General features: G+C 45.3%; 1 protein-coding gene across 1 annotated transcript; it reads right to left on the reverse strand.

Moving 5' to 3' along the window:
- Positions 1-1,206: 1,206 nt before the first annotated feature.
- On the reverse strand, positions 1,207-11,387 carry LOC128875231 (fibrillin-2-like). The gene is made up of 11 exons (XM_054120620.1): positions 11,157-11,387; positions 10,028-10,106; positions 8,708-9,162; positions 6,830-8,072; positions 5,616-6,062; positions 4,667-5,203; positions 3,690-4,374; positions 2,590-2,932; positions 2,332-2,498; positions 2,089-2,235; positions 1,207-1,949 (listed from the first exon to the last, which is right to left on the reverse strand). Exons 1-11 carry the CDS (start codon positions 11,336-11,338, stop codon positions 1,891-1,893), a joined length of 4,344 nt encoding a protein of 1,447 aa, XP_053976595.1. The 5' UTR covers positions 11,339-11,387; the 3' UTR covers positions 1,207-1,890.
- Between the last annotated feature and the right edge of the window lie 1,024 nt (positions 11,388-12,411).

Here is a 12,411-nt window from a genome sequence, read left to right on the forward strand (position 1 = left end):
TTTTGGAACGAATCTTTGGGGTACTTTTCACGGGACCACTCTTGCCGACATTCACCCCCTTCGTTTCTTGAATTCGAGTTTCGAAGGGAGCTCGAGGGTACTAAGCGAGAGTACGTGGCGAACTTTTATCCGGATTTGTAGGAGAGTCTTCACCGATCGATGGAAATGGCTGTTGGGGAATGAAAATCGCCGTAATAGGGCGGATAACCGTGAACGAAGACGAGTCTGAAAGGATGGAGATGCATTTGGGAAGATTCATGAAGAAACGAGGATTGTACTCGGAAAGAGGTCTGAAAGGATGGTGCTTCGACAATGACAGACTGTTGCGTTAACTCCCAGGAGGGAGAGTGGACTACAATTCCAGGTGGGTCTGTCGTCTTTCTGTACGATTCGTTTGGAAACTTGTTGATACACTCCCACGCAGCGACTGTTTTCCTCTCGCCACGATCTATAGCCTACTTCGAATTGGATACGCGAAAGATCGATCGATACGGAGCGAAATTCAATCTTTTTACTCCCGTAGAAGAGTAGACGAAATTCCAGCTCTCAAACCTGGAAACGTCAAAAGGTTCCAAACTTGACCTGGAGCCACTCGATGGTTCACGCCCCTAGAGAAGCGATTCCAAGTTCGTTTGCTCCGAGAGCGAGCCTGTGGAGAGCGTTGTAGGAGGTCGCGAAGTCTCATCGTCGACAACGATGCTCTTCAGAGCGGAAGGGAGGTTTGCGCTTCGTGCTGGAAGTAGTCATTTGGCTTCGCGTGACGTCGCCACGCGTACAGGGTGATCCTTAATTGCATGTTGATACTTCGAGGGATAAATAAATCTGGAGCATGAAACGGGACGGAAATAATACGCGAATGTAGGTTACGCAGGTTTAATTCTCGACTCGCGTTTGTATAGGGCGAGTCACGTAATTTGATCACCTTATGCGTCTTGTGTTAGCGGATCGACTCGATTATGGTTCCCTGACGATTCGCTCCGAAAAGCTAATTGTAATTAAAGTTGCAAGCTGTCCAAGTTTTGTCTAGCCAGTTTTCTAGGATTAGCAAGAGAAACGGTGCGGAAAATGATTAACCTTCTTCGAGAACGATTTTTTTTTTTATCAAAGTTTCGTTCTTTTTATTATTGACAGTAATTATAAAAATCTAAACATCCACATATGTAACCAAGGGCGTGACGAGGTTAACCCTTTGCACTCGAGAGGCGACCCTCAGACGCCACTAGGTTTTCCTTAGGTTTAATTTCTTTGAAAGTCGAAATGTCAATAACATGATTGTCGTTGAGGCAAAAGTGACCTGATTCTCAAATCTCAAATTAAGTGACAACAGAACAACGTAATTCGTGACAACAGAATGCTAAGAAAGCATCTCGAGTTGCTGATAGATATCAGAAAAAAGGTCTCGAGTGCAAAGTGTTAATAAATTGAAAAGTGCCGTAAGAATGACAAGAACGTTTTCCCTTGCGTTTATTTGCGCAAAGAAGACGTCGTTCGCCCTGCGAAACACGAACTGAAACGAGTACATCGACAATTGTACATCGTTCTGTTTATCTCTTTCCCACCACCAGCGTCTGCGTCGCATAACGCGAGCGAGACCGGATGCACGATATCTCAGGGGCCCGTTACTTTTAATAGAAATTTATCGAGAATGCAGTTAAAGCTACTTTGTTACTTTATTTATTTAAGGTCACTACGACAACTTCGTTTCGAGGAACAGTTTATTAAACGACGATCCTCGGAGGCAAACCACGTTCAAGTTGAAATTGAAGCTTAATATCTTAAACGGCCAATGAAAAATAGAGTATCGGTGAAACGAGTTGAAATTTTCATCTCGTGTTTCATCAATTTCGATATCACAGTCTGCTTCCAAGCTATGCGTCGAGCATAGCAACGCTAGAGACGTTCATCTTCGGGTAGCAACGAGTCTTGCGTCGACGCGGTTGATGCGTTACCTGTTCAGGACAGTGAAGTAAGTTTCTATCTATAATAACACTGCTTATGAGGTATGCAGGACGACTCAAGAGTGGCATTATAAATTTCATCTTTATCGATGCTACTTTCGAATCTACCTGTATCAACGAGATAGTTTACCGATGTTATATTCCCGTTTCTTCTGTTTTCGTATTAACAAAAATACGATGGTTCCCGCTATAACCGTGACGATACTCGCTATTACAACTATGTAAATGTAATTCGGCGGCTTGGTAGTTTGAGACAAGGTCGAGTGACAAGTTGAATCTGGAAAACACCAATTAGTGAACAAGTTCCGTCGCGAGATATAATATTGTAATTCTTATAGAACAAGGTGATTCCTTTTTTACTGGAACTTCTTACCCGCACCCATTATACAGGCGACGGTGTCGTTCACTACCCCGTCGTTCTTGTATCCGTCGAAGCACAAAGTCTCGTTATCGATCTCGTCGAAACAATTGCGGTAGCACAACGGACTGCCCGCGAACACCCTAGCAAGGGTCTCGTTCACATAGTCCACGACGGTTGTTCTGGCAAACGAAAAGAAATCCAAATAACAAGCAAGGCGTGGAATTGAAAAATCCAACGATGGACCGTTGAGATTAAAGTTTCAGTATTTACACGTTCGTCTGTGGGGTCTCAGGGTCCAGTACCAGAACGCAGAACGTCGGTTCCTCGCAATGCAGTCCGTTCCATCCGTACTGGCACTCGCAGGTGGCATTTTCGACGATGCAAAATCCGTGCCCGTGACAATTGTTTTCGCAGACCATGACGCATCCTGCTGTTCCGTTCTCGGTGCTATCTTTCGCGAAGCCAGCGTCGCACTGGCATTCCCCAGGCGCCGTGCAGCTTCCGTTGAAACAGTTCTCGCAGTACGGCTCGCAGACGGTTCTGTTTTCCGATTCGCGTTCAACCGAGACGTAGCCTTCGTCGCACTTGCACATTTCGGGTTCCACACAGGTACCTGTTACCGTAAACGGAGGTGTAAGAATGATTATCGAACAAATACGGTCAGTCCCATAAGTACCCTCCATATTCATTGAAGAAATTTGGCTTTGTGTTTCCAAATCTATTTTCTATTATAAATATGTACACGAATAAATTTGTCTGATTTAAACGAATGCTTCATGTTTCTAAATAAATTTGTAATTGCAAATATATACACGTGTGAACACATGCGTTGACGTATTTGTCTAATTTAAACGAATGCTTCATGTTTCTAAATAAATTTATAATTGTAAATATATACACGTGTGAACGCATGTGTTAACAGATTTGTCTAATTTAAACGAATGCTTCATGTTTCTAAATAAATTTGTAATTGTAAATATATACATGTGTAATATGTAATATGTAATGTGTATTATACACGTGTGCAAACACACGTGTATATTTACAATTACAAATTTATTTAGAAAGATGAAGCATTCGTTTAAATTGGACGAATGTTTTTCAATAAATATGGAGGGTACGAATACTTACGGGACTGGCTGTATATACAGGGTGTCCCAGAATTACGAAGCACCATACGACATTTTTGCAAAGGAAATTGCGGTTCAGAATCGTCTCAGCTACCCATTTCCGTTTCTTACATTAATTCTGTGACACACTGTGTAGGTAGCGCAAACGAATTAGAATCGCTTACTATTTTCTAAGCAATCGTTTGTTAGGAGGCTTGAATTTGACATTCTGTCCTCGAAGAAATAAAGATCCTAACGTACCGTTCTCGCAGAATGCGCAGAAGGGCACGCAACGTTGTTCCTCGTCTTTCTCGTACCCCTGGTTGCAAACGCATACGCCTGGAGACTCGCATGTGCCGTTCTCGCAGTCGTGTTGACAAATAGGTTCGCAGACCAGTACCGTTCCGTTTCCCGAGGAACGATAGCCCTCCGCGCACTTGCAGGTGTTTGGAGCAGCGCAGAAACCGTAGTCGCCGCAGAATGTTTCGCAAACGGGATCGCACCTGTACCAAAGATTCTGGGAATGTCTGTAGCCATCGTTGCATGAGCACTCGTAGGCTGCAAAGCAGTATCCGTTCTCGCACGGGGGGTAGCAGATCGGGTCGCAGATATTGCTATCCTCCACGACTTGGTAACCAAAATCGCAGGCGCACTGATTCGGCCCGATGCACTCTCCGTCCTGGCAGGGCGGGTTGCAGATAGGCGTACATTCGTTGATGTGCCCTTGTAGTTCGTAGCCTGGGTCGCACGTGCACAGGTTGTGCTCGTTGCAGTATCCGTGGATGCAGTTCTTCGTGCAGAGCGGCACGCAGAGGGATGGGTTGTTCCCCGCCAGTTCGTAACCTGGACGACAGGCACACATCCCGGGAGACATGCAGTATCCATTTACACAGCCGTCCTCACAGATCGGCTCGCAGCTAGAGTAGCCCATGAAGTACCGCGATGCCTTGAAAAGATACACGACTGGGGTGGCGAGCGTTTCCGAGACCGCGTGAGGCCGAACGCACACGGGCGCAACCGATTTGAAATTAGTGTTGCAAACCGTTTGCGCTCTTTGTTTTACCTACTCCGCTATCTTTGTTTTACCTAGATTAATTATTAGTGTGCAAATTTTGAAAGCCAAATCGATAAATGAATGAGCTAATGATCGTTAAACGAGTATTTAAAATCGCAAAAACGACATTACTTTCCAGTCCAGCTAATAGTTTGCGCGTAATTTTCACTCCTCTCTCACTCACCGATTCTTGCATATCTTTACCGATGTGCTGGTATCCGTCCATGCATTGGCAGGTGTCAGGTGCAACGCACGTCCCGTAAAGACACATGCCCCTGCAGTCGGGTTCGCAAATGTGTTTCATGCTTTCGTCGCCGTACCAACGGAAGCCAAGGTGACAAGTGCAGGTCCCTGGCGCTGTGCAGGTCCCGTTCACGCAAGCTTTCTCGCAGACTGGCTCGCAGACGTACAAGGAATTCTCCGTTAGTCCGTAGCCAAAGTTGCACGAACAGGTCTCGGGCGCGATGCAAGTGCTATACACGCAGGGCTGGCTGCAAATCGGCTCGCAAATATTTTCGTAGGACAATTGGTAACCGGTGTAGCACACGCAGGTATTGGGCGCTATGCAGACGCCGAATTGACACTCTGGCTCGCATATCGGATCGCAGAGGAAGCTGCTGTCCGAATTCTTTTGGAAACCGTCGAAGCAAGTGCAAACGTTCGGCGCAGTGCACTCTCCGTTTAGGCAGGAGAGCTCGCAGATCGGGTAGCATTTGTTTAACTGCGAATAACCGGAATATCTTCAGAGGTTTATAAAAGATTTTTATAAAACGGTACACCATTGAAAATTTTCTGGTAAATTCAACAGAAATCGCATGCTTCGAACGCTCCACTAATATTTATGTGCTCATTTTAACTATTTAAATTATTAACAATTTAAATTATGCTCGTGTCAATCGACCACACAAACTCCATGTCGAATGGATTAATAAAAAAGGTTGGCAATTTCAACAATCTTTTTGTGTGGTTTGAGAACAATATGGAACTAATAAAAAATTATACGGAAATGAGCGATGATGCGCCAGAGTTAGATTGTCCTTTGTTGATATTTAAGGAAAATTGAAAGGTAAGCTGGTATACCGTAATAACGTTTATATTTTCTACCAGATTCTTCGTCTAAACTAAGTACGCACCTCTGTTTCGTGGGTATCCATCGTCTTGTAATTGTCGAGGCACGTACATTCGTTGGGCGCCGAACAGTAGGCATTCAATGATTCGCAATTCGTATCGCAAATCGGCTCGCAGGTGTCTTCGTCCGAGGTCAGTTTGTACCCGTCGTCGCACTCGCAGACGAACGGTTTGTTGCATCTTCCATGCTCGCACAGAGTGCAACTTGGCTTGCAAAAATTGTCCTTGTGTAAGTCGTGCGACAAGAAACATAAGCATTCGTTGGGCGCGATGCAATTGCCGTTCACGCATTCGGGCTCGCACACGGGCTCGCAAATATCGCTCAGCGTTTTTTTATACCCTGGACAGCATTCGCTTTCCGTACGGTAGTCGGTGTAATACTGAAACGTAGTTTTCAAATGAACGAACTTTTCTGGGTTCGTTCTGCTAGGAGAATGAGAAAATTCCCATCTCGGTTAACGCGTCAACTGTTTTTATTATGTATCGTTCTTCAACGGAGAAGATGTTTACCTGTATCTTGTAATTTTGTCGTTTTTTCGTTGTGTAGAAAATGCCCTACTTCCGCTGTCGATACGTCTCCCAATACGTAACCTCTTTCGTGGCTCGATAACTACGAGTATCCAGTCGGTTTTTTTTTCATATTTAAGTTAACGACGATCGAAGAATAAAGAAAGCTACGATTCGCGGAGTATGCTCACCTGTATACCTTGGGGCAAACAGAGGGATCTCTCGGAGCGGCAAACCTGAACGAGAAAATTAAATTCGCGGTGACGATTAAAAAACCACCGTAAATCGCAACGTTCGCGAGTGTCATTCTCGGTATTAGTTGTCAAACGAACGACAGGAAAACAACTAAACTTCACGCCGTATTACTGATTTTCACTGGCGCCTATGCATCCCCCTCCTCCTACCCGTGTAATCATGTCCTGTGACATCAGAGACGAGACAGGATGTTAGGTGATACCGTATCTCCTAACAATAATCGATAAGAGAATCGTCGAATGCTCTTCGCTGACGTTTCCACGTACGTTTCAGCTTTATTTATTCGTTAATATGAAAAAATTACAACGACGTCGACACTCGACAAAGAATTGCCGCGATATACAATTACACATCCAACGTCGTTGATCGTTTTCATTCGTACCGACTCGCAATCATACAGTCTATTCGCGTCCGATTTACGCATGGCGGATGGACAAACGCGAACGAAAGAGTTCTACTCAACCGGAACGCATCTCTGTCGACCCTTCACGCCCGTTTCCTTCCTGTAACCCAGGTCGCATATGCAGAAGTTTGGGCTGGTGCAGGTCCCGTGGGGGCAACCGCCGATGCATACGGGTAGACATCTGGAGCGTGTGGGATCGTTGGGATCCATCGCGTAACCGCGTTTGCACGTGCAATGGTTCAGACCGGTGCACTCCCCGTTCAAACACTGATTCTCGCAGATGGGTTCGCCGGTTTGAGACGTCTGAGACGTCTGAGACGTTTGAGACGTTTGAGACGTTTGAGGTATCCTCTGCGGTTCGCTCGGTTGTTGCGTCCTCTGGGGGACGCAGATCCCCCAGGTGGGATCGACTATGAATCCAACCTCGCAGGCGCAACGATTGTTCTCAACGCATCTGCCGTGAGGTCCACAGAAGTAACGGCATTCGAAAGTCGGTGGATTGGTCTGAGGCTCGGGGCATCTGCCGGTGACAGGATCGGGCTGCATCCCGTAGTTGCAGATGCACAAGTCGGGACCCACGCAGACCCCCTGGGATCCGCAACCGTTTCTGCATTCGAACGACGTGGGTGACGGGATGCACCTGCCCGTGTCTGGATCCACGCGGAATCCCAGGTCGCAGATACACCGATTCGGGCCCACGCAGGTGCCGTTCGTCCCGCAACCGAACCTGCACTGAGACCCAGTGCTGGACATCCCTTCCAATGGAACGCATCTGCCGTTGTGGTCGCGAGTGTAGCCTGGCCTGCAGCTGCATACTCCCGGAGACGTGCACTCGCCGTTCACGCACCCTTGGGGACAGTCCGGAACGCACGCGTTGTTTGGATCGAGATTGTATCCTGGAGGACACTTGCAGACACCTGGAGCGATGCACTGTCCGTTGGCGCATCCTTGGGGACACTCCGCAACGCATCTGCGCGTGGAGTCTAGACCAAAGCCTGGCTTGCAGCTGCAGACACCAGGCGCTACGCAGTCCCCGTTCTCGCAGCCTTGGGGACAATCCGGGATACACTTGTTGCTGGTGTCGAGAACGTAGCCTGGACCACAGTTGCAGACACCTGGAGCGGTGCACTCGCCGTTGATGCAACCTCGGGGACACTCTGGAACGCATCTGCGCGTGGAGTCCAGGGTGTAGCCGGGTTTGCATTTGCAGACACCCGGAGAAACGCAGTCTCCACCCGTGCAGCCCTCGGGACAGTTAGGGACGCAGCTTGCTATGTCACCTCGTAGGTTGGTGTATCTAGAAAATTGTTTATTTATTATAGAATTTCAAGGTTATTCTACCAGCTGAGTCAATTAACACACTGTCGACCGATCATTTTACACAGAAGCGACCTCACCGGCTATTATTTCGTAATTGAATGCGAAGTTAAAGCAATCTAAATAAACTTTATTTACATTTTACCAACATAATGAACTGAAATGAAATATTTTACATACGTAACACGATGAGCAAAACTTTCAGAATATTCCATATCGCTCTGGGTTTCAGAAATTGAAATAGAGAATACAAGTGCAAGCATGAGTTAACTCTTTCAAGTTAGGTGGGTTAAAATCTATCTCACGTTTTGCTCAGTTTCATTATTTTATTTAAGGTTTTTCATTCATGTGGAAATACTATGATCTAACGATAAGAATACAACAAGTGGAATCAGAAATGTATACGAGTTAAAAGGCGTTAGCAAGTTACTGTTCTTTTACGCAGTTTAAATTTTCTTTTTCTTTTATAATCGTGTGCCTCAAACAGTTAACTCGCGACCAATCATCGATGCGTTAACAAGATATTGTCTTAGCCTTTGTAAATGTTCAACTTTAGCGAGGTCTAGGTCTTTGAGGGGATATTTAGATCTTGGTTTCATCTTAAATTCTACTCACCCCTCGCGACACGTGCACACCCCTGGCGCGGTGCACTCCCCGTCGCGACAGTCCTGGCAAATTGGCACGCACTTCTTGGACTCGAGGGACGATGTCTCCGTGGAGGTTTGAAGCGCGTAGCCAGGTTTGCACCTGCACACCTGAGGCGCGACGCAGTCGCCGTTGTTGCATCCCCCGGGACAAATGGGCCTGCACTCGCCGTTCACCTCTTCGTAGCGTAACTTGCAGGCGCACACGTTCGGCGAGAAGCAGTACGCGTCCTTCTGGCAGGTTTGCTCGCAGTAAGGCATGCAGACGCCCTCCTGAGGGAACCAGCCTGGCGGACAGGCGCAGACGTTCGGCGCCATGCACTTGCCACCGTAGCATCCCTGCTTGCATTGCGGATCGCAGCCTCCGGAGGTTGCGTTGCGCTCGTACCCGTCGCAACAGTCCAGAATCGTGATCCATCCGTTTGTCTGAGCATCGTTCGGTCAATTTCGATCGTTTAGAAACTTGGTATTACCGAGGCTTAAATCTTCGAGCCTGCTACATCTGACCGAAATTTTGTACGAATATAGGAATTCATTGGTTGCAAGTAAGCGTTTGATATTATCTGTTAATACCTGTCTGGAATTAATTAGGTATACATCCTCGTTCATCAATATGCGGACACTTGCTACCTTCAATGAGTAATTAATATGAATAATTAACATGTATAATTAATATACCGTAAATTATTACTATACAACTTTTGTTCCTAAATTCTCTATTGGATGAGTATTTACCAACATTTAATAATATTAAATGTTTCGAGCGCCTTATTCAATTTTATGGTGGAAAACATTTACTGAAAACATTTATGACGAAGTATTACAAAATAAACGAGATAACGTTACTTCGGATACAGTGAAGAAATGAATAATATCCAAGTTTGGTAAAAGAAATTTTAACATCATCTAGTTGTCTCTATAGATTTTTATTATTACTAATGTGATATAAAAAACAAACTATTAATAAAGTATATTCGCTAATGCAACATAAATGATACAATTGATATTAATAGATTCGCAACTTTGATTAGATATTTATTTCTATTAAGAAAGTGTCCACATTCCGAACGGGAGTGTACGTTCCTTGAGAAACAAAATTCTTCGAGTGTAAGTCACCGACAAGTTTAAATCTTGACACCAGATGGACATCGGCAGATAATATCATTCGTTTACGTGTAATCAACGAATAACTGCACGTGATACAGGCTCGAAGGTTCCCTTGCCGAAAGAAGCATTAGATTCGAACGCTCGTATCTCTACTTTGACGAATGATTTAATTATACGTAATTACCTCTTCGCCCCCGTTCGTCGATGGAAGAGTATTGTGAGGGAATTGCCCCGTGGAGTTCAGAGCCAGCGCATCTGCGTAACTGAAACAACGCGTACATAGCGTGAAAACAAGGGTGAACTCGTGAGCTCACGTTGCCGCGATAACCGCAGGCGCAAAGGTCGTGCATCGCGACACGATCCTCGTTCCTCGGATGCTGCGTTTCGCTCTATCGCAATTAGGGTTACCAACCGTTTCGCGAGTAGTCCCATTCGCGCCGTGAGCGAGTTGCCGCTGAACGAGGGACACCCGTCTTGATTTCAGGAGGATACTACGCCAGAATATCTTTGTAGATTGCGTAGAATCGATTGAATGAAGTTCTACGTTCGAGATTTATCTGCACGCGTCAAAACGCGATTAAGATTTTGAAAGGCAGTCTATGGATATCGATGGCTACTTTTCATAATTGCTACACCGTATTAATTTCATAATGGGCTATGCCCGTATATATTGAAATAAATAAATAAATAAATAAATAATAAAGCTCGAAGAGAGTTAACCCTTCGCACTCTTGAGACCGGCTGAATATTCCAGGCACCTAGCGGTGTCCTAATATGAGTGATAAATTAAATATAACTAGTCCCATAAATACCCTTTCTTTCTATCGAAGAAATTTCTGTAAATAGATTTGATGTTTCCAAATAAATGCTTCGATATAAATATGCATACGAATAAACTTTATATGCGCATGTTTGTAACGAGAAATTTCATTGGGAACATCAGACCTATCATTTTATTTAACACGTTCACGCCGGCGTGTACCACCGATGGTTCACGCTCGTGTATCTATCAGAATCGCGAATAGCAGCGCCGCCGTAAACGTGTTAAATGAATTTCTTCGACAGACATAGATAGTACTGATTGTATATTTCCATCGAACTATTTTAGTTTGACAAATACGAATTTCAAGTACCACCTACCAAGATTTTTTCCCAAGATTTTTCGGTGGTGAAACTTTACAAGTAAAAAAGGAAAACTGCGATAAACTCTGTCTCTATCTTTCCCGATAGTGTCGCGAAGCATCCAGAGGGAACGCTGTCTAAATATTTACATTCAGCCGCGGCTGGACACGTGGGAACGTGGCTTTACTCACGGAATGGTCTTGTAGCAGAGTCCAGATTGTACGGTGCTGTTGACGGCGAGGTTCTGATTCGGTCGACCACCTTTGACACCTTGATGGTGACGGTGCCCGCCTTTGACGCCTTCGATCGCGAAAGTGTCGGCGGCCAACAGCGGTAAGACGACCGCGAGGGCTATTATCAGCGATCCGCGCATGTTGAACGTGCCAGTGCAAACGAACGACTGGTTTCTTATTTTCGTGGCGCGCGCGATGACATCTGTACCGATAACACCGACGAGCCGGGGTCACCCAGTTAGCATCTTCGCGATTCGGCTGCGTAGTTGCGTTCGCAGAAATGTTTATGGAGCAGCCCCGTCGGCTTGTGTCGAAATTGACCGAGTTCATAGAAGTCGATACGTACAACGTCACCGCTGCTTCCCTAACGCGCCTTGCGCTCATTTTCCGCGATCTGGCTTCCCGGAATCCACGAACGGAAGGAAATACCATCTACGGGGCATTTCAGATAAAAACAAATGTGTTGGTCGAATTGGAAAATCCTCGTCAGTTGTTCGAACGATTTGCTCGTGTCGTAAGGTCGAGGTAACGTAATATATTAGGTTGTCCGAAAAGTTTCTTTCGCTTTATTAATAAGTAATACATGCACGATAGTTTATGTTTTATGTTACATTACTGAATTGTGCACGATTCATTTTGCTCCGTTACTGTTACAACATGAATATATATGAAATTAGATTGTCTATTTATATAAACACGACCACATCGAATAATTGAGTGCAACTCGCGAAAGAAACTTTCGGGACAACCTGATACTTGAGCACGTATGTACGCACGCACGTTTGTATGTACATATATACAGAGTGCCGAAAAATTGTTGGAGTTCCTTGAAAGGGGTGGTGATTTGGAAAAACTTTTTCCTGAACGAAGATGTTGTCCGAGGCTTCGTTAAGGAGATATTAACGAAAAACACTGACCAATCAGAGCGCGAGTATGTCGTTGGCGGCTAGGCTCTGATTGGTCGGGGTTTTTTGTTGATATCTCCTTAACGAAAAAGTTGTTCCAAATCACCACCCCTTTCAAGGAACTCCACCATTTTTGGGACACCCTGTGCAGATTAATTATGGGAGACTCTAGTTAAAAATATCTTTACGGCCTCTTAACTTGTTTCTCGAGTTTCAGCTATTCCCGTACTTGGACGATCCTTAATCGCAGCCTGTGCTAGTATAACTCATTCCAATGAACTGCACGCGATTCTCGATAAATCCTTGTT

The sequence above is a fragment of the Hylaeus volcanicus genome, chromosome 4 (assembly GCF_026283585.1).
Source record: "Hylaeus volcanicus isolate JK05 chromosome 4, UHH_iyHylVolc1.0_haploid, whole genome shotgun sequence".
Lineage (NCBI taxonomy): Eukaryota > Metazoa > Arthropoda > Insecta > Hymenoptera > Colletidae > Hylaeus > Hylaeus volcanicus.